The 19,938-nt window shown below is 41.5% G+C and overlaps 1 protein-coding gene across 6 annotated transcripts in view; it reads left to right on the forward strand.

Moving 5' to 3' along the window:
- Positions 1 to 676: 676 nt before the first annotated feature.
- LOC132086206 (AN1-type zinc finger protein 5-like) overlaps positions 677 to 19,938 on the forward strand; it is a 32,379-nt gene continuing 13,117 nt past the window's right edge. Inside the window, exons 1-5 of one of the 6 annotated variants that reach the window (XM_059491691.1) lie at positions 677 to 932; positions 12,872 to 12,976; positions 13,064 to 13,221; positions 13,614 to 13,725; positions 14,523 to 14,620. In XM_059491691.1, the coding sequence (XP_059347674.1) occupies positions 13,071 to 13,221; positions 13,614 to 13,725; positions 14,523 to 14,620 (361 nt within the window). In that variant the 5' untranslated portion in view covers positions 677 to 932; positions 12,872 to 12,976; positions 13,064 to 13,070. Of the gene's footprint in view, positions 933 to 1,038; positions 1,240 to 5,621; positions 5,767 to 12,768; positions 12,977 to 13,063; positions 13,222 to 13,613; positions 13,726 to 14,522; positions 14,621 to 19,938 lie in introns of those variants that run through there. The other 5 variants (XM_059491689.1, XM_059491690.1, XM_059491688.1 and 2 more) reach the window with 5 other exon arrangements.

The raw sequence follows: 19,938 nt of genomic DNA on the forward strand, positions 1-19,938 counted from the left end.
TCTGAACCCCTGCATACAGTAAACAAAAACAAAATCCCAGTAGTACATATCAAAGGTTTATTAGAAAAAACAATTAAATAAATTCTACCTTGAGTACAGACAAACCCGTGGCAGCAGCTCTCTGGCCACAGAGAGCAGGCACAGTGTCATGGTTTGACGTTGGGGCAATGTTAGTGCTTCTATGAAAATATATGTTCTCTGGTGTCTGCTGTGAGATGTGACTAAGAATAGAGCAAAGTAGGCTCTAACTTAGGAATAAAAAAGAAAAACTTTATTAACTAACAACTATATATAAAAAGAATCACACACAGAACTCAGAATGAAAACTTTTTAAAAAACATTCCTTCTCTCTCTACTAAATTTCTAATACATCTACCTTTCAGATCACTAACTCTTAGTCTATTACTACCTTTTAGATAATTAATTCTCAGTTTATCAAGGAGAGTTTTTCTTGTACTATAGGCTTTTTTTGGAAACACAGTTGAGACATCTTGTGTTTTTTTGTCACACGTGGCACTGCCTGTATAGTCCCTAGTCTCAGGGAGGGAGAGGTTGGTGACTCCGCAGGCAAAGGCGACGGTACTGTGAGCCGCTTCACGTGTGTTTCGTGCTCTCTTTCCCCTTGTGTAGGACCGCGCTGGCGTGTAGACCTCAGCAACAGCCAGGAGGAGGCGGAGCTGACGCGAGCGGACCTGCTGGTTCAGATCCCTCCTTCATCCACCCTTCTTCCTCAATTCTTTCTCTTTTTTGCGTCTTCTTTTCGTCTTTCTCCTGTGCGCTGCGTGTCTCATTCCGTGCTGCTGCCGCAGAAGGAAAGTGGTGGTGGCACCGCCAGCTTCTTGCCCTTCGCTCTCCCAGAAACAGTCTGAAGCCATCTGCAGCGCCTCAGGCATCGGCAGTAGGGTTTCTGCTCCGCCCCCTTCCAGGAGCAGGTACGCGGGCGCTGAAGGGTGGCTGCGGGAGAATGCGGATTTGATTTTTGAGAGCTATAAGCGCGGTGGTGTTGTGCGCAGAGGAGCGCCGCGGGGGGTGCTTGGGCCTCCCCGGGGCGCTGTTGCTGCCTTCCGCGAGGCGAGGGCTGGCACGGCGTCTGTCGTTTTCCCCGGCGGACTCTTTCACTCTGATGCGGCGGGAGGCCGGGGGCTATGATGGCACACACACTACTACTCCCTCCTTAGTTGGGGCAGACAGGGAGCGAGACAATGAGGCTTCCTCAGTCCTCGCTGGGAGAGGAGCTGGGTTTGTTTGTTTGTTTGTTTTCTCCTTAGACCGGTAGCCTCCACGTCTTTTGTGTTTTGGTGTCGGGAGGGGCTGGGGCGAGTCGGGTGTGTGGAGGCGATGGCGACTAAAACATACTACGCTTTGAGCACTTGGCGGTGCCGCCCTTTTTGTCTGGATTATCGAGCTGCATTTAATTGTCATTGGGAAATGCCTGGGTTTGATTCGCGTTCTTCGCATATACTTCGTCTTTTTGCTTCACCTAGATTACTGTTAGAGAGGTGTATGCCTGAAATATCCTTGCTGGGGTTTTTTGTTTTGAGTTTGGTTTTTTTATGGTCCATTTTCTAGATGAGGATATTCAGGTAAATAAATATTTATTTAACCAGCTCATTTAGGTTTTATTATTGATTTAACATTAGTTAGTATTTGTATTCCCTTTATTATATTAAGTAATTAAGTTAATCTAATACCTAAAGGGGGCCTACAATAAAGTAGGAGAAGGATTTTTTACAAGGGTGTGTAGTGATAAGAAAAGGGGGAATGGCTTTTAACTAAAAGAGGGTAGGATTAGATATTAGGAAGAAATTCTTTTCTATAAGGGTGGTGTGACACTGGAACAGGTTGCCCAGAGAAGTTGTGGATTCCCAATCCCTGGAAGTGTTCAGGTCCAGGCTGGATGGGGCCCTGAGCAACCTGATCTAATGAAAGATTCCCTGCCTGTGGCAGAGGGTTGCAACTAGATGATTTTTAAGGTGCTTTCCAACCCAAACCATTCCAGGAGTCTGTGAAGTAGTAGGGTAACTTAAAATGCTTTTATTATGTATTTCACGTAGTTCATAAGTTGTAGTTTCTTGGAAGTGCACTTGGTGTGCACAAAAGCTTAATTATATTTGCCACTCAATCTAAATATCTGCTGTTATTAGAATTGACTTTTGCCTCAGTTTAGTTGTAATTTGAAATTAAAAGATGTCTTAGTTATGAGACTCTGTTAACTTTAATAGTAACAAAGTATTTATGTTCACCTTTTAGTTTGTCTGGGTAAATTTGCCAGTAACTGTGAATGTCAGTGGTGTAAATTACTGTTTGAGTTAACACACTGAATTAAAAAGCTCCTTTTTATTGGGAGGTCAGGGTTAAACAGGGACATCTTTTAAGTGTTAAGACTCTTTTTGGAGGTAAGAGAGATCATGATATTTTTTGTAAAGGTTTGGTTGCAACCAGTCAACCAAAAGATTGGGGAATGTAAGGTTGTGAGAGTGTAATATGTTAGGTCTGATCATAGCCAGTTTTTTGTTCTTGCTGTGAAATAGAGATGAAAATGTCTGAGGTGACTGCCTCATGATGCTGCATTTTCTTGATTGAAGTATCTGCACTCCCTTTTCCTCTAGAAAAGAAGCTGTAGTTGTGTAAATTGAATTTCATGTTTTCCTCTTATAGTGGGTATATGCTTGGCTGCTTCAGTTCTGTGGGGTTGTAGGAGTTGGCAGCTTTCAGAGATATAAATAGAAGCTGATTTCAGAGGCCCCTGTTGACAAGGTTTTGTGTCTGAGCCTTTAGATTAGTCTGTCACACTGCAGCCTTGTGACAGGCAGAAGCTAATGTGCTCAACCATGTGATCCAAGTGTTATGATCCAATTATTAATTTAGAGAGGTGCCTCTGCCCAAATTAAGGTGCAAATGAGAGCATAGGCTGAAGTCAATAGTATGGATTTTATTGAATAGTAAATGTGAGAGAGAGAGCTAGAAAGAAATATAAAAAGGTGTGGGGGGAGAGAGAGTGACAGATTAAGTAGAAAACTTCACTTCACTCTGGATCCTGACGGTGTCCTGTTGATCCTCTTCTTGTCTTCTCAGTGGTGAGGGTCCAGCAAAACATAGAGTTCAATGGATTAATATACGTTTGGGCCAGGTGAGAATGCCTAGGTGCCTCCCCTGGGGAGGGCAAGTTTGACACTGCCTCTTGCAACAGACTCTGGATCTGTTGCATCGCTTTGCATCATGTGCAGTTGTCTGTTGCAAGGCCTCAGGAACCAGTCTGGGGGGCACTTCGGGGGTCTTTGATGGCTTATGACACCTTCTCAGCTGCTTCTCATATGAATGTTCTGTGTGTATTTGGCCTGCCCAGGGTGGGAGGCATTTACAACTGAGACACAGTTAGTGTAAAAGAGGATGGATGTTCACTCCCTCTGACCAGAGGTTATACCACACACCCAAAAACTCTCCTTCTTCCCCCTTGGTTGGGGAGAGTGTGTGCAAACCTGGCCTCAGCAGATGAGCCCGTGGGCTATGGCCTTCTTCCCCCCCAAACCCAGCCAGAGCTGATTTTCAGGACAGCTGTTAAGTTTGGCTTTCTTGTGGATACATTCTTCTGCCTCAGCCTTCTTTACTTCTCCCTAGACCTGAGATAATTGGACAGTAGTGTCACCTTTATCTTATCTCAGGTTCCATTAGGCAGCTTAACTCATAGTCCAAGGTTCCAGTCAGGAAGCATATTCAGGGAGGGGTGGGCTTTGGTGGTCACAGCTTCTTTATACAGTTTTGCCATAATAAGCAAAAAGTTTTTCATAACAATGTTTAAGCTATTAACCATAACATTTCAGTCTCTCACACCAAGTTTCTTAGAAAAGTTCAGGAAAGCAGATACATAATGGTATTCACTTGTTTTTCAGGGTAACAGAACTGCATTTGCAAGGCCTTAGGTACTTACTGATCTTATAAAAGTTAGTAAGGAAGAATTGCAGAAGTCTGTAATCTGTCTTTTCAGAAAACTTTACTTTTGCTGTTGGTTCAAAATATTAAATGGCATATTTTAGTGTTCTGATTATTAGATTAAACTCTGGAAAGTGTATTATAACCTAGACAGGTGATATCTAGACCTTAAAGAGTGAAAAAAAACAAAATTTCTTAAGCATTGAATGACAACTTAATAATTTTTTTTAATAAGCAGCATGTATTTCAGGTAGTGAAGGACTGTGTTGAAAAAGAGCTATAAAGACTCATTTGTAATATGCTCATATCATCATTAATACCTAAAGCTAAAATTAGTAAGTGTTGAAAGATTCTAATTTGGGAGTGGACCAAGTAAAATGAGATTGATGCTGATAGTGTGTGGTAGCACTTTTGATAGTGCTTTGAGTGTACCTGCATGTAATAAGGCCAGAAGTACAGTCTTTACTTGTGTTATAATAACATAGAGCTACAATAAAGATGCAAATATTTTTTTAACGTCTTAGATTTTCTGTTGTGTCCACTGATTTGTTGTATGGCTGTAAAACTGCAAACTCTTAAGTGGTATATCAGAATAAGTGCAAGTTTGCTTTGTAGTACTGAAACAAAGTTATAAATTGTTGAAATTCTGTGACCACCAGCAGGCAAGCAGATTGATTTTACTCTTTTCTCCTGTTGAATTACTTTGATCCCAGAAGTTTAGATTAACTAGACAAATACTGCTGTCAATTACAGTTGTCATACTGTTGAGATATATGGTTATAGCTTGTAGTATGGCTTCTTTAAGTTATGAAAAGTATTTCTTTATACACTAGAGTTAATTAATGTTTGGTATGCTTGAGTTTTCATGAGCATCAGCAGACAAATATCTTGTTTTGTGGCTGCCCTTTAAGAGGAAGGCTGTAATCTGGAGTTTTCACTAAAATGTCTAAGTGCTATAGGCACTAAATTTAAATTTTTGGAGGACAAGTGTGTCCTCAATTTGTAGTAGATTGCTTGATTATTATAGTCGTAGTTCCCAGTGGCAATAAAACTAGGATTTGGTTGCTATATCAGTTTTTCTACTAGCCTTGTTTTGCAGAGGTCAACTGCCAGCGAAGGTGAAGTATTTTTATTCCTAACTTTTGCAGTTGATGGCAGAGATGAGGGTTAGAATTATCTATCTTTGAAAGATGCAGAAGTCTGCCTATATTTTAAAGACAAAAGATTTAACTGGCTCTTTGGAAATGCATATAGTATGCAAATGAATGTATGCAGCAGTCTAAAATAGTTTTATTTTTCTTGGAAGAGCAAAATTTGGTTTAAGCATATTTCAGTAATGCTTTTGGATCATCTGTTTTGCGGGCTTACTGTATGTATGTTGTTGCTAGTTAATATTCAGTGTTGGGCTTTGTATGGAACTTAAGCAAAGGTAAACATCTTGTTATAGAAACATCTCCTAAAGATATAAAATCCAATTTTAAAATTACTGTTGCCCATTGTCATGGGTTGACAGCCTTTATCCCAATATCATGTGTTGTGTCTGGCAGCTGTGCCTTTTCTCTCTTCCCCCCCCCCCCAGCCGTCTTGCTGCGGCGGGGCGGGGAAGAGAGGAGGGAGTGTTTGACCAGGCCTTTTTTGCTTTTGGCTTTTGGCTGCTTGGCTTGGCTAGCCGCTTGCTTTCTTGCTTTCTGCTTTTTGCGCTGTTTCTTTTTTTTCCTTTTCTTTTGTTCCCTCTTTCTTACCCTTCCCTGAAGATACTGGACTGGCTCCGGACCTGACCTGGACGTCCAGGACACCCAGAGCTTGCGAGAGAAGCTCAGCGCCCTTCACAACACAGTCTGTTTTATTTTCTTTTCTTGTGTTGGGGAGTGTTCTTTTGTTACTTGTAAATAAATAGGTTTTGTTTTCCACTTTGCTCCTCCGAGAAATTCCTTCCCGAACCCGGTGTTGGGGGAGGGGTGGTTGGAGGTTTGTTTTGTTTTGGGGGGCTCCCTTTTGGAGATTTCCCCTAATTTGTCCTAAACCAGGACAATATATTATTTGGTGCATTGGCCGGGAAAGGGAGGCCAAAAACAGTGGAAAAAAACCTATAACAATAATATTTTGGTTTTGGTTGTTTTGTGGGCATATTGGTGATTCACAATGTCATTTGGAGTGGAAGCTTGCCGGTATTTCTGGTCCCTAGGGGTTTTTGAAGTTTTAATACCTTTGTGGTCCCTAGGGTTATTTCCTTACCCAAAAATAGCTCTGGTGTTGTCCCTAATAAGTAGCTTTTGTAAGCGGGGGGCACTAACCAGAGTAGTCATTGTGCTGGTCTTATGTGTGATGATGTGTCGGATAAAAATGCTGGACTTTATTTCAGGAATGTATGGATTGTTGTTATGGCTGTGTACTCAGTTTGTTTGGGGAGAAGAAGGGGAAGGGGCTTTTCAGCCTTTGTCTTCCTTCTTCTCCTCCAAATTGTTGACATCTCTATTAGAAAATACTGAATTTCCCCTGAGTTTGAAAGAAACCATCTTTCTGGCATTTAATTTATTAAGCCTTTTCTATACTGTCTGGAGTGTATATAAAATGAAAGCTGAGATTTCTAGAGGGGTTAGAGAGACTCCTGATTCAGGAGTAAAACAAAGCAGGAAAAATCTTGACTGGAGTGGGAAATGGGAGGATATGGGCCAGACTTTAAAGGAATTTTCTGATCCTATAGACTGGGACTTTCCATCTGATCAAATTCAGAATCCAGTCGAGGTGGCAAAGTATTTGAGGGAGAAGTGCCATGGTAATACTAAGGAAGAAAGGATTACTGCTGTGAGCTGGGCCTTGGCGTTTGTTTACCGTACTCTGCTAGATACTGTGGAGCAGCAGATAGCAGAAAGGGAACAGGGAGATAAGTTAGTTACTATCCCAGTGACCCAGGCTGCAGCTAACATCCCAGGCTCCAGGCTAGCAGCTGAATCAGACAATAGGCCCCAAACCATGGCTGTTGCAGCTAATACAAGAGGTGGAAAGTGTAAAGGCAAGACCGATCGAAAGGTGGAGGATGATGAGGATGATGCGACCGATCGAAAGGTGGAGGATGATGATGATGATGCAGGAGAAGGACCCTCACCAAAATCAGAGGCCACACCAAGGGGCACAGAATCTGGAGCTAATATTGACTCCTTTTCTCTGAAGGACCTCAGAGGCCTAAGAAAGGATTACAGACGACAACCTGACGAATCTGTAATTAGTTGGTTAGTCTGCCTTTGGGATGCTGCAGGGGAGGTTACAATTTTGGATGGTACTGAAGCGAGGCATTTGGGATCCCTGTCACATGATCCTGTCATCGATCAAGGTATGATGAGGGGGGCTAACCCTCACAGCCTCTGGGAACGGGTCCTAAGAAGCGTAGCAGAACGATACCTGTGTACGGATGATCTCTATATGCAGCAGACACGGTGGAAGACCATAGAACAGGGGATCCAACGCCTGAGAGAGATGGTGGTGGCAGAGCTCATTTTCTCAGATGACACAACAACTAGGAATCCGGACCTGGTACCATGCACACCTGTAATGTGGAGGAAACTTGTGCGACTTGGGCCACCTGAATACGCTTCTGCCCTAGCAATAATGAAGCGGGATGATACATATGAGACTGTGCTCGATATGGCAAAGAAGCTTTGAGCGTATGCAGATGCTGTGCATGGCCCAACTCATGCCAGAATTGCAGCAGTGGAAACCCGACTGCAGAAACTAGAGGACAAAATTGAGGAGAATCATAAGAAACTCCGGGAAGAGATTAAGGAGGACCTTATTCAAATCTCAGCTGTACAAATTAGAGGCCCTGGTGTCCAACGCTGGCGCTCCTTTGATGGGGAGAGAAGGTACATCCCACGGGCTGAGTTATGGGTTTTTCTGCGTGAGTCTGGAGAAGACATGAGGAGATGGGATGGAAAACCCACCGCTGCTTTGGCACAACGGGTGCGTGATTTGAAGAAAAGAGAAAGTATCACCAAAAAGATAGCAGCTCCGGTCGCTCGTAGCCGAGATGTTAAGTATGCTGATGACGATGACATGTCCGATCCCCTTGAAGGAACTTCTAAGGCATACGCCCAAGGAAAGAAGGACAATCTGGCTTAGAGGGGCCCTGCCTCCAGCCAGGAAGAGGCACGGGAGAACCGGGTTTTTTGGAAGGTGTGGATCAGATGGCCTGGCACATCAGAGCCACAAGACTATGAAGCATTGGTTGACACTGGATCACAGTGTACCTTAATGCCATCGGAACACGTGGGGACAGAACCTGTTTCCATTGCTGGAGTGATGGGGGGATCACAACAGTTGGCTTTGTTGGAAGCTGAGGTGAGCTTGACTGGGAAGGAGTGGCAGGAACATCCGATTGTGACTGGTCCAGAGGCTCCGTGTATTTTGGGCATAGACTTCCTCCGGAATGGCTATTACAAAGATCCTAAGGGATTCAGGTGGGCTTTTGGAATAGCTGCAGTGGAGATAGAGGGTATTAAACAATTGAATACCTTGTCTGGACTATCAGAGAACCCATCTGCAGTAGGACTCTTGAAGGTAGAGGAGCAACGAGTGCCAATTGCCACCTCAACAGTGCACCGCAGGCAGTACCAGACGAATCGAGATGCCGTGATCCCCATCCACAAAATGATCCGAGAGCTGGAGAGCCAAGGGGTGGTCAGTAAAACCCACTCACCCTTTAACAGCCCTATCTGGCCCGTGCGAAAATCTGACAGAGAATGGAGACTGACTGTGGACTATCGTGCCTTGAATGAAGTGACTCCACCACTGAGTGCGGCTGTACCGGACATACTGGAACTGCAGTACGAGCTGGAGTCCAAGGCAGCAAAGTGGTACGCGACCATTGATATAGCTAATGCGTTTTTCTCCATCCCTCTGGCAGCAGAATGCAGGCCTCAGTTTGCTTTTACATGGAGGGGAGTGCAATATACCTGTAACTGACTGCCCCAGGGGTGGAAACACAGTCCTACCATCTGTCATGGACTGATCCAGGCTGCACTAGAAGAGGGTGAGGCTCCAGAACATTTACAATATATTGATGACATCATTGTTTGGGGGAACACGGCAATAGAAGTGTTCGAGAAAGGAGAGAAGATAATTCATATTCTCTTGGAAGCCGGATTTGCCATTAAGAAGAGCAAAGTCAAGGGACCTGCCTGAGAAATTCAGTTCTTGGGGGTGAAGTGGCAAGATGGACGGCGTCAGATTCCTGTGGATGTTATTAACAAAATCACTGCTATGTCCCCACCAACTGATAAGAAGGAAACACAAGCTTTCTTAGGTGCTATAGGTTTCTGGAGGATGCACATCCCTGAGTATAGTCAGATTGTGAGACCCCTTTATCTGGTTACCCGCAAGAAGAACGACTTCCATTGGGGCCCTGAGCAGCAGCAAGCTTTCATCCAGATCAAGCAGGAGATCGCTCATGCTGTAGCCCTTGGCCCAGTCAGGACGGAACCAGATGTGAAGAACGTGCTCTACTCTGCAGCCGGGAGCCATGGTCTGTCCTGGAGCCTTTGGCAGAAGGTGCCTGGCGAGACCCGAGGCCGACCATTGGGATTTTGGAGTCGGAGCTACAGGGGGTCTGAAGATAACTATACTCCAACAGAAAAGGAAATCTTGGCCGCCTATGAAGGAGTCCAAGCCGCCTCGGAGGTGATTGGTACAGAGGCACAACTCCTTCTGGCACCCCGACTACCGGTGCTGGGATGGATGTTCAGAGGAAAGGTTCCCTCTACCCACCATGCCACCAGTGCTACTTGGAGTAAGTGGATTGCCCTCATTACGCAGCGCGCCCGAATTGGGAAGTTAAATTGCCCTGGGATTCTAGAAATAATTACAAATTGGCCCGAAGGTGAAAGCTTTAGTGTCGGAGATGAGGAACAAGAGCCAGTGACCCGGGTTGAGGAAGCTCCGCCATACAATCAGTTGCCAGTAGAAGAAACACGTTACGCTCTATTCACTGATGGTTCTTGTCACGTCATAGGGATGAAACGGAGGTGGAAAGCAGCTGTATGGAGTCCCACTCGACGGGTTGCAGAGGCTACTGAAGGAGAGGGTGAATCCAGTCAATTTGCTGAAATCAAAGCTATTCAACTGGCCCTAGGTATTGCAGAGAGAGAAGTGGCCTAGGCTCTATTTGTATACCGATTCTTGGATGGCAGCCAACGCTCTATGGGGATGGCTGAAGAGATGGAAAGAGGCCAACTGGCAGCGCAGAGGAAAACCAATTTGGGCTGCGGAAGAGTGGAAAGATATCGCTACTCGGTTAGAGAAGTTACCTGTGAAGGTTCGCCATGTAGATGCCCATGTCCCCAGAAGTAGAGCTAATGAAGAGCAGCAAAACAACCCACAAGTACATCAGGCTGCAAAGATAGGGGAGTTGAAGATAGATCTCGACTGGGAGCATAAGGGAGAGTTATTCTTAGCACAATGGGCCCATGATGCCTCAGGCCACCAGGGTAGAGATGCCACCTATAAGTGGGCACGAGACCGAGGGGTGGATCTAACCATGGACAGTATCTCTCAGGTTATTTGTGACTGTGAGACGTGCGCTGCCATTAAGCAGGCCAAGCGGGTGAAGCCCCTCTGGTATGGGGGGCGGTGGTCTAAGTACAAATACGGGGAGGCCTGGCAGATTGATTACATCACACTGCCTCAAACCCGCCAGGGCAAGGGCTATGTACTAACCATGGTAGAAGCCACCACGGGATGGTTGGAAACCTACCCTGTGTCTCATGCTACAGCCCGTAACACTATCTTGGGCCTTGAAAAGCAGGTCCTTTGGAGGCACGGTACTCCCGAGAGAATTGAGTCAGATAATGGAACTCATTTTAAAAACAATCTTATTAATACTTGGGCTAGGGAACATGGCATCAAGTGGGTATACCATATCCCCTATCATGCACCAGCTGCAGGGAAAGTGGAAAGGTATAATGGATTGTTAAAAACCACCTTAAAAGCATTGGGTGGGGGGTCTTTAAAAAACTGGGAGCAGCATTTGGCAAAGGCTACCTGGTTAGTTAACATTTGAGGTTCCACCAACCGAGCGGGTCCTGCTCAGTCTGAGCTCCTTAATATAGTAGATGGGGATAAAGTCCCAGTGGCCCATGTCAGAGGTTTGTTGGGAAAGACAGTATGGATCAACCCTGCCTCGAGTACAGACAAACCCATCCGTGGGATTGTCTTTGCTCAAGGACCAGGTTATACATGGTGGATAATGCAGAAAGATGGAACAACACGGTGTGTACCTCAGGGAGACCTGATTGTGGGATGAGACTCATATATGAATGTCACTGTTTGTTGAATGTGAGACAGAAGGAAACTGTAAGTGTCAAAGGTCTGAGCAAGTAAGAGGAGAGGAATGCGTAAGTGTCAAAGGTGTAAGTGGAATGAAAGTTTTTTATTGTATATTCACGATATGGGATAAGGGGTGGAGGTATAGTGGTTAGCATAGCTGCCTTCCAAGCAGTTGACCCGGGTTCGATTCCCGGCCAACGCACCAAATAATATATTGTCCCTCCTCTCTTCCCCGCCCTGCCGCAGCAAGACGGCCGGGGGGGGGGGAGAAGAGAGAAAAGGCACAGCTGCCAGACACAACACACAATATTGGGATAAAGGCTGTCAACCCACAACACCCATCCTTCAGTGATTTTTGTTTTGTTTAACAAATGTATTTTGAAAGTACAAACTGCTAACAATGTTATTAGCATCAGAATGATGCAAGATCACCATTACTGAAAAAGTGGAGCAGTTCTTCTGGAGTCTGCAAAGATAAACTGTGCTAATTACCAAAACTATTTAGTAGACCCAAACTTGGTCTTGCTTGTTTTACCCATCTAGCTGTGGTTTGTTTGGGTTTTTTTCTACCCTGTAAGTGCTCAGAGGTTAATAATTTTTTTGTTGGCCAGTTAATTAAATTTGGTCATAATCTGCACACATAGTTTGGTTTCTGATAAGTATATTGCTTATCAGTATTACTGTGTGTATTGGGTTTGTGTGGCAGGGTTTTGGTAGCAGGGGGCCATGGAGTGGCTTCTGTGAGAAGCTGCCAGAAGCTTCTGCTATGTCAGAATCAATGCCAGCTGGCTTTAAGATGGACCTGCTGCTGGCCAATCAGCAATGGTGATAGCACCTCTGTGATAACATATTTAAGAAGGAGGGGAAAACTGCTGCACAACAGCAGCTGGAAGAGAGGAGTGAGAATGTGTGAGAGAAACAACTCTGCAGGCTCCAAGATCAGTGGAGGAGGTGCTCCAGGTGATGGAGAGGGGGCTATGACCCTGAGGGAAGCCCATGATGGAGCAGGTTTGCTGGTAGGACTTGTGACCCCGTGAAGGACCCACACTGGAGCAGTCTGTTCCTGAAGGACTGCACCTCATGGAAAGAAAAAGTGGAAGGGACCCACACTGAAGCAGTTTGTGAAGAACTGCAGCATGTGGGAAGGACCCACATCAGAGACATTCATGGAAGACCGTTCCCTGTGGGAGGGCCCCCACATTGGAGCAGGGGAAGAATGTGAGGAGGAAGGAACAGGAAAGACGTAATGAACTGACTTCTACCCCCATTCCTTGTGATGCTGGGGGATGGAGGGGTGGGGGAATAGAAAAATTGTGAGTAAAGTTTAGCCCAGGAAGAAGGGAAGTGTGTAGGGAAGGTGTTTTAACATTTGATTTTGTTTTCTCATTATCCCACTCAGGTTTAATTGATAATAAATTAATTTTTCCCAAGTTGAATCTGTTTTGTTTGTGATGGTGATTGGTGAATGATCTCCCCTCTCCTTATATCAACTCATGAGCCTTTCATTGTCTTTTTCTCCACTTGTCCAGTTAAGGAGGGGGAGTGATAGGGCAGCTTGGTGCACACTTGGCATCCAGCCAAGGTCAACCCACTAAACTATGATAATGTTTTTTACCTCTCTTAGATGTTCCTGACAATGTTACTTATCAATACAATTGAAGTATTGAATTATATATTAACATCCATATAGCCATCTTTAAAAATGCTGATATCACTTTTTGTGGGCAAGGTAAGCAGACCTACTTTAATTCTATAACCCTGTAATCGATTTTGGTGAAATGCCAGTTCTTAATGCAGTTCTTGGTTTTATTTACAGAATTGAAATGGCTCAGGAGACAAACCAGACCCCAGGGCCTATGCTGTGTAGTACGGGATGTGGATTTTATGGAAATCCTAGAACAAATGGCATGTGTTCTGTTTGCTACAAAGAACATCTTCAGCGACAGCAGAATAGTGGCAGAATCAGCCCAATGGGTAAAGGTTTAAGACGTGTTTTTTTTGTGTGTGACTTGAAAACATAATGTATAGGTGATGAGATGTATTCAGGGGATCTTCTGATAGCTGCATATTAAAACTATGAATATCAAAGGAGATAATACTTTAAATCACAATAAAAATGCTTTTTAATGTAATATATTCTGGCCCACTTGGTGTTGAACCTTAAGTTGAATTTTTACTTACTCTCTGCTACAGTTGTGTTTTTATACAATCCTTGTGTTTTGGTCATTAACAATATAGCCTATATTAAGAAGATGCAGTAGAATGAGGAAGGATTTGAAATGGTTCATAACTGTATTAAAATCTGCTTGACTAACTTGTATTCTATGCTTTGCTTATAATTAACTTCTCAAATTTCTGTTATATAGGGACAGCTAGTGGTTCAAACAGTCCTACCTCAGACTCTCCATCTGTACAGAGAGTCGATGCTAGCTTAAGCAACTGTGAAGGTACTGCTAGTAGCACATCTGGAAAATCAAGGTAAGATTATAGAATCATTTAGGTTGGAAAAGACCCTTAAGATAATCAAGTCCAACCATTAACCTGACACTGCCCAGTCCACCACTAAACCATGTCCTTAAGTGTCACATCCACATGGCTTTTAAATACCTCCAGGGATGGGGACTCAACCACTTCCCTGGGCAGCCTCTTCCAATGCTTGACCACCCTTTCAGTGAAGAAATTTTTTCTAATATCCAATCTAAACCTCTCCTGGCACAACTTGAGGCCATTTCCTCTTGTCCTATCCCTTGTTACTTGAGAGAAGAGATCAACTCTCACCTTGCTCCAGCCTCCTTTCAGGTAGTTGTAGAGAGCAATGAGGTCTCCCCATAGCCTGCTTTTCTCCAGGCCAAACACTCCCAGCCCCCTCAGCCGCTCCTCATAAGACTTGCTTTCTAGACCCTTTACCAGATGAAGGTATTATTTTGAGGTTTGAATGAACTGTGAGTATATAGCAAGTTAAAGTGACGTTGCCTTGTTACAGAGTTTCTGCAGAGGAAAAAGTGACAGTGCACTTTACAGTGCTTTATGAATCTTTATAAATTAGGACTAATTAGTGTTTGGTATTGGACTACTACATTTACAAGGACATTTCTGGTTTATCTGGAGAAATATTTGCTACAGTTTGCCTAGTTTCTTCTTGGGAAGAGACATAGAAGTACAGGTCAAGAATGTGTATCAATAATAACAGATCAGGTAGTCTGATGGATTTTGACAGTTTAAGCTCTTATGTACTCTAAACTAATGTAATCACCCATTTCACTGTATGTAAACAGAAATGTGCCTGTTGCTGCTTTGCCTGTAATGCAGCAAATGACAGAAATGAGCATTTCAAGAGAGGAGAACGTATCACCAAAAACAGACATCGAGCCAGGTATGTTTGCAGAGTAACACTGGATACAACTGGCTTAACAGAAGCTGACAATTTATTTACTTTCTCTTAAGTAGGCATCTCTGTGGTGATTGTCTTGAGGAAATGTTAATTATGAATGCTTCTTGAGTAATAATACTCTCAGAATCAAGAAGACTTACTAGTGCCAGAACATAGTTTTCAGACGTGTTCAATTTTAGTACATAACTTTTGACATTTGAGGAGCATTTTGGCTATCAAACCTTCATTTTTAAAAGTAAGACACTGAAGTTGTATCTGGGTGCAAGATGTTCAATTTTGAAGTCAGTGCTGATTTCTTTATAAAGCCTAGCAGTACAGTTTCTGCTGACTTGTGGCTATCAAAATGGTTTGTTGCATTTGAAGAACAGGGTTCTTAATTCTATTTTACAGAAGGATGAGAATAGGGCAGAAGGGAATACTTGATTTAAAATACTAACAAAGACTGCTAAAGGGTCTTGGACTAAGTGAGTAATCAGTAGATATAACTGAAATGCTGTTGTGTGAATATGGAGTACTTACAGCATTAATTGCTTAGTAAGAATGTTCAAATTTAAAAAGCGAGCAAATTCATGCTTATTATATGGCAGTTTATTCAAATGGATATCTTAATGTACCTGTTTGATATCTATAGATATTGATACTTGTTAATTTTAATAGTTCTGAAAGTCTTAAAACATTGAAAGCTGATTTTTAACAGGAAAATGTGTTTGCTACAACTGAAGATAAAATTACTTCTACTTCTTTTGTGTTGAAAATTCCAGAATGTACCACTCAGCACTGTATACATGCATCTTTGTCTTTGTTTAGGACTGCTATTAATTACAGCTACTAGTTAATTGCTTGGGTTTTGTTCACAGGTTTTTACAATTTTAGTTGTCATGTTAAGTTAGAATTGTGACATGAAATAAATTACAGTTGCTTTTACTATATTCTTTTTTGGTTATGTACAGACTGAGGAGATTTTTGCACGTTTCAGTGTTGCAGTGTGTTGCATATCCCAATATTTCAGCTTCCTGTAACTTGTGTTATCTGAAGTTATTGTATGTAACTTAGAAATTTATACTTTGTTACACTATTTATAAACCCATATTGTCTTATTATGTATTGGTACCTGAAAAAGTGATAGGCAGGAAAGGAAAACATAAATTGGTGGCAGTGGTCAAGTAATATCTGAATTTTCTTATTAAAACTGCCAATAGGGATTTGTCATTTTGCTAACTATGAAGGCCAGTCTTCTATTTATGTTGACTCAATATTCATTTTTTTATAACAGGACAACTAAATGGTAGTGTCACACACAACATTCTATTGATTAGAATAGGAAGAAGAAAAAAGTCCCTAAAAGCAACTCAAGATAATAATCTTGCAGCTTGAAACTCGGAGTTGAAACCAGTCAAAGCTCTGTTAAAGCTTGCGTAGAGATAATAGGGAAAATGACTATGGAATTTAAAAGTTTGGAAAACAAACTTCTATAACAAAATTTTCTTCCTTAGTACATATCATTAAATTCTTGAAACAGTCTTCAGCTGATCTAAAAGTTAACTTGAAGCAGATTTTAGACAGCACAGAATAGTGCCTTTGCTGTTTTTAGATTACTAAGGGTTTATCAGACATTTAAGATACAGCAAGTGTTTGCTGTATTTACTAGTATATTGATCCTGTGTCTTGCAGTCAAAAAAAGCTGGCCTCACCTTTTTATAAATCCCTATTGTGTTTGGGTTAGTTTCTTTTTTTTCCTTTCTCTTTTTCTGCAGCATCCAATATGTGTTGGTCTTTCTTGAGGAGGAGCTGAAACAATAGTAGATAATTAATGTCACCTTGTAAAACAAAGCTAATACTTTCTATGAGATGTAATTCTCTAAGCTAATGCCTGTCATGATGTTGGTAATGAAAATACTTTAGTTTTATCTGTGGTCTCACCTTGGCAATTGAATTTCATAACTGTCTATTAGATGGTAGGTCTGGAACAAACAATGTAGCCTTCAAGCAAAGTAGGTTTGGCTTTTTCTTTTCTTAAGCATTATGAAGACTTCAAAGTTCTAAATAGTTAGGTCTGCACAATTGTCTTTAAGTCTGTGGGCTAAAAGAATACTCTCATGCTGTTTGGATTTTAAGCATCTGATTCCAGCGGGTTCTGAAGTTGAATAAAATTAATCTTAACAGGCTTGTATTTTCTTTTGTTTTTCTCAGGTTGAGGTTGTAATCTGGATTCTCATTTAGAACAAATCAGGTCTGAAGGCAATGAATCATATCTTAGCATTTGAAGGAAGAAAGGCATAACAGATATAACTGGCCTAGTTGGTTATAATTTAAATGTCTAACATACTATATTTTAACTTCTAGTTTCTTAGTTCAACTTTGTTGCTTGTAGTTTTGGAATTGAATTGTGGCATGTGTTCAGTTGCTTATCTGATGAACTGTGTAGAAGTCAGTGAAATATAAATACCTTTCTATCAAAATTCCATAATTGGACATTAATTATATAATGCATTTTATAGGCTTTTCATCTGCTTCTGCACTTCTTAACTAAGGATTTTTTGTTCAATTTTGACCATAGTCAGAATATACCCAAAATATTCTAGAGATATTGTTCATATTTGTGGGTTTTTTCCCCATGTTAACTTACAGGAATTAAATGCCAAAACCCCCTTATATAACTAATTTACTTTCCTTGTGTTGATTATTGCATCAGAGCAATACTATTACTAAGTTGGTGAGATGACGGAAGTGAAGGGAGATGAGCACATCCTATTGATGATCATTGGTCTCAAATTTATTGATCCAGCTTACATACTTTTATAGTAGTGTTAATTAAGCTCATACATATTGCAAAAGCTAAGCTCATCATTGGTTACAGATTACATGTCAACCCCTCCTTTGTGGCTACATTCTCAAAATACTTGTGGTTTTCTTGTTGAGGCTAATTCTTGTTTTTACATCCTGCTGTTGACTACATTCAAGGGCACCATGTTTTTCACCATGTTTTTCTTGTTATTTGCTCAAGGACGCAGTGTTGTTGTTTTTCTCGTAAGGAAAAGGCTGAGAACTTACTGCTTACAGCTGCTTTTTACTGCTTAACCAGCTGTATATGATCATGGCCTTTTTCCTCAAGCCACGTCTGCACAAAAACTCTCCAACAGTGAGACATAGTAGAGGCCTTGAAGAAACCTGTTTTATTTAAGCAGATTTTTAAATGGCAATAAAAGATTCATACAAGAGAGCTGACTTGCATATTGAGCACTAAAACTCAACTGTTGTGAAAACAAATATGTTTAAATAATCATATTGTATCAAGTCATAGCACATTTCTCGCATTTTTGTGGGTCACTACCTTTCTGAATAAATCTCTCAGGGCTGTTAGTGTTTCCAGACTTAATTAGTGTAGTGTGCATATCAAAAACCTTATTTTTCTGAACCCAGTAATAGCTTTGTTTTACAGAGCAATGTGGTGAGTTATCACTGAAGCCACAGCTGTGCAGTAGTGCTGCCTATGAAGAAGGTGAACTGGAACTTGAAATGTATATGGTCTTCTGTAAAATAAGTGTTAAAATTCTTCCACAAACACTGTTAACTTAGAGTCTTATTCCATCCATGTTGTAGGTTGCTCTTCCCATTCCTGAATGTTGTCATATAATGAAATTATTGAGATGATGGTGAGCTCATTTTTCTTTTGCCTCCATACCAAGCCAATATGATGTGTTATTTTAATGTTCAACACCACAGCTATCTTACATGCTGTTAAGGGATGCCCTCACTTATGTTACAGATAAAACCAGTAGCTTTGAAATTTACAGTGTGTTACAGATAATATTCTGAGTAATATGCTGAATATCTTATGAGCTATTGAATATTCAAGATGATAGATTATATTGCTTGCTTCTTGTTTTAATATCTGATTCTGATTTGTTTTCAAACATGGCTATAGTATTTAAATGTGGGTGCTATCTGTAGACAGCTCCTTTGTGGCTGTCAATAAAATCATCAGATATATCAACTTTTTCTTGTGTTCAAAATTACCTTCCCATTTTCCATGTCTGCTGTAGCTCAAGTAGATGCCCTCAATTGAAACAATTCTGAAATGGAGCTAATAATCTTGAAGTCTTGAAGCCGTCTATCTTGAAGAATACATTTGGAGACCAAACTGCTTGTCCTGTGCTTGTTGCAAATAACGTGCTATCATATCTTTTTGAGAGATGTGCAAAAGGCATCAAGTCTTGATGGCAGCCAATCTAAACCATATTTTAGTGTGATACTTAACAGGGGGATCTGTTATATTGATGTAAGAGTAAAAATATTCAGTCTGCCTGTTGAGCATGTGAGAGATTAGTTTCATGCTGCAGAATAATTTTATCCCAGTTCTTTGGCATCAAATTGAATATACAGTTTATTCTTTAGCATTTTATCATGGACAGGTAGATCAGCATAGCAGTTACAGTTTCTAAATAATAAAATATTCTCAAGTTTGATAAAGCATAATAAATACTGACCATCTTATTGACTCAAACTTTATATACAAGTCACTTGTGTTAATGTGCAGCACAAGAATTATGTAATTCGTAGTATAGTCTTCAGTTCTGGTGCTGTGGAAATGCTGTATGTTTCTCTGATGACTTTTAGGTGCTCTTTGTCTATTACCTTTATCCCTTCTTCTGTTTTATTTTTCCCAGCCTTTCTGTGGTAGGAGTTGGGGTTTACCTTAATGTAAAAGTAGTTAGAATGCTTAAAGCTTTTTTTTTTTTAATGCTTTCAGACATTTCACTCTTCACTGGCATGCTTACTGCTTCCTATTACTGTGGAAGTTAATGCATTTTTTTAACTGGTAAGGTACTAATTTGGCTAATTTGTTTGAGTATACAGGAAGCTTTTAAAACTTTGCTTTTACTTTAGTAGTCCTTTCTGGATTAATTTAATTTATTGCCAATTAAAAAAAATAGAGCATGATAGTAAGAAACAAAGAAAACGAAAAATGCCTTCCCTTCACCCCTTTCATCCTAGACCCATCTTTACTTCCAGACTCTTCTACCTCCTCTCCCTATATTATGAGTAATGCAGGAGGAAATGGTTGCAGTCAGTTCATAGCTGTTCTCTGCTGTTCCTTCCTTCTTGCACATTTTACCTGCTCTAGCATGGGTCCCTCGCACAGGATGCAGTCCTTTATGAACTGCTCCAGATGTATTGGTTTGTGTAAGGAAAACCACTGTCAGTTCTGACAGTCTAGTTACAGAACCACAGAATGGGGCAGGTTGGAAGGGCCTAGTGGGCCATCTGATCTGACCTCTCTCTTCAAGCAGGGTCATCCT

The sequence above is a fragment of the Ammospiza nelsoni genome, chromosome W (genome assembly GCF_027579445.1).
Source record: "Ammospiza nelsoni isolate bAmmNel1 chromosome W, bAmmNel1.pri, whole genome shotgun sequence".
Lineage (NCBI taxonomy): Eukaryota > Metazoa > Chordata > Aves > Passeriformes > Passerellidae > Ammospiza > Ammospiza nelsoni.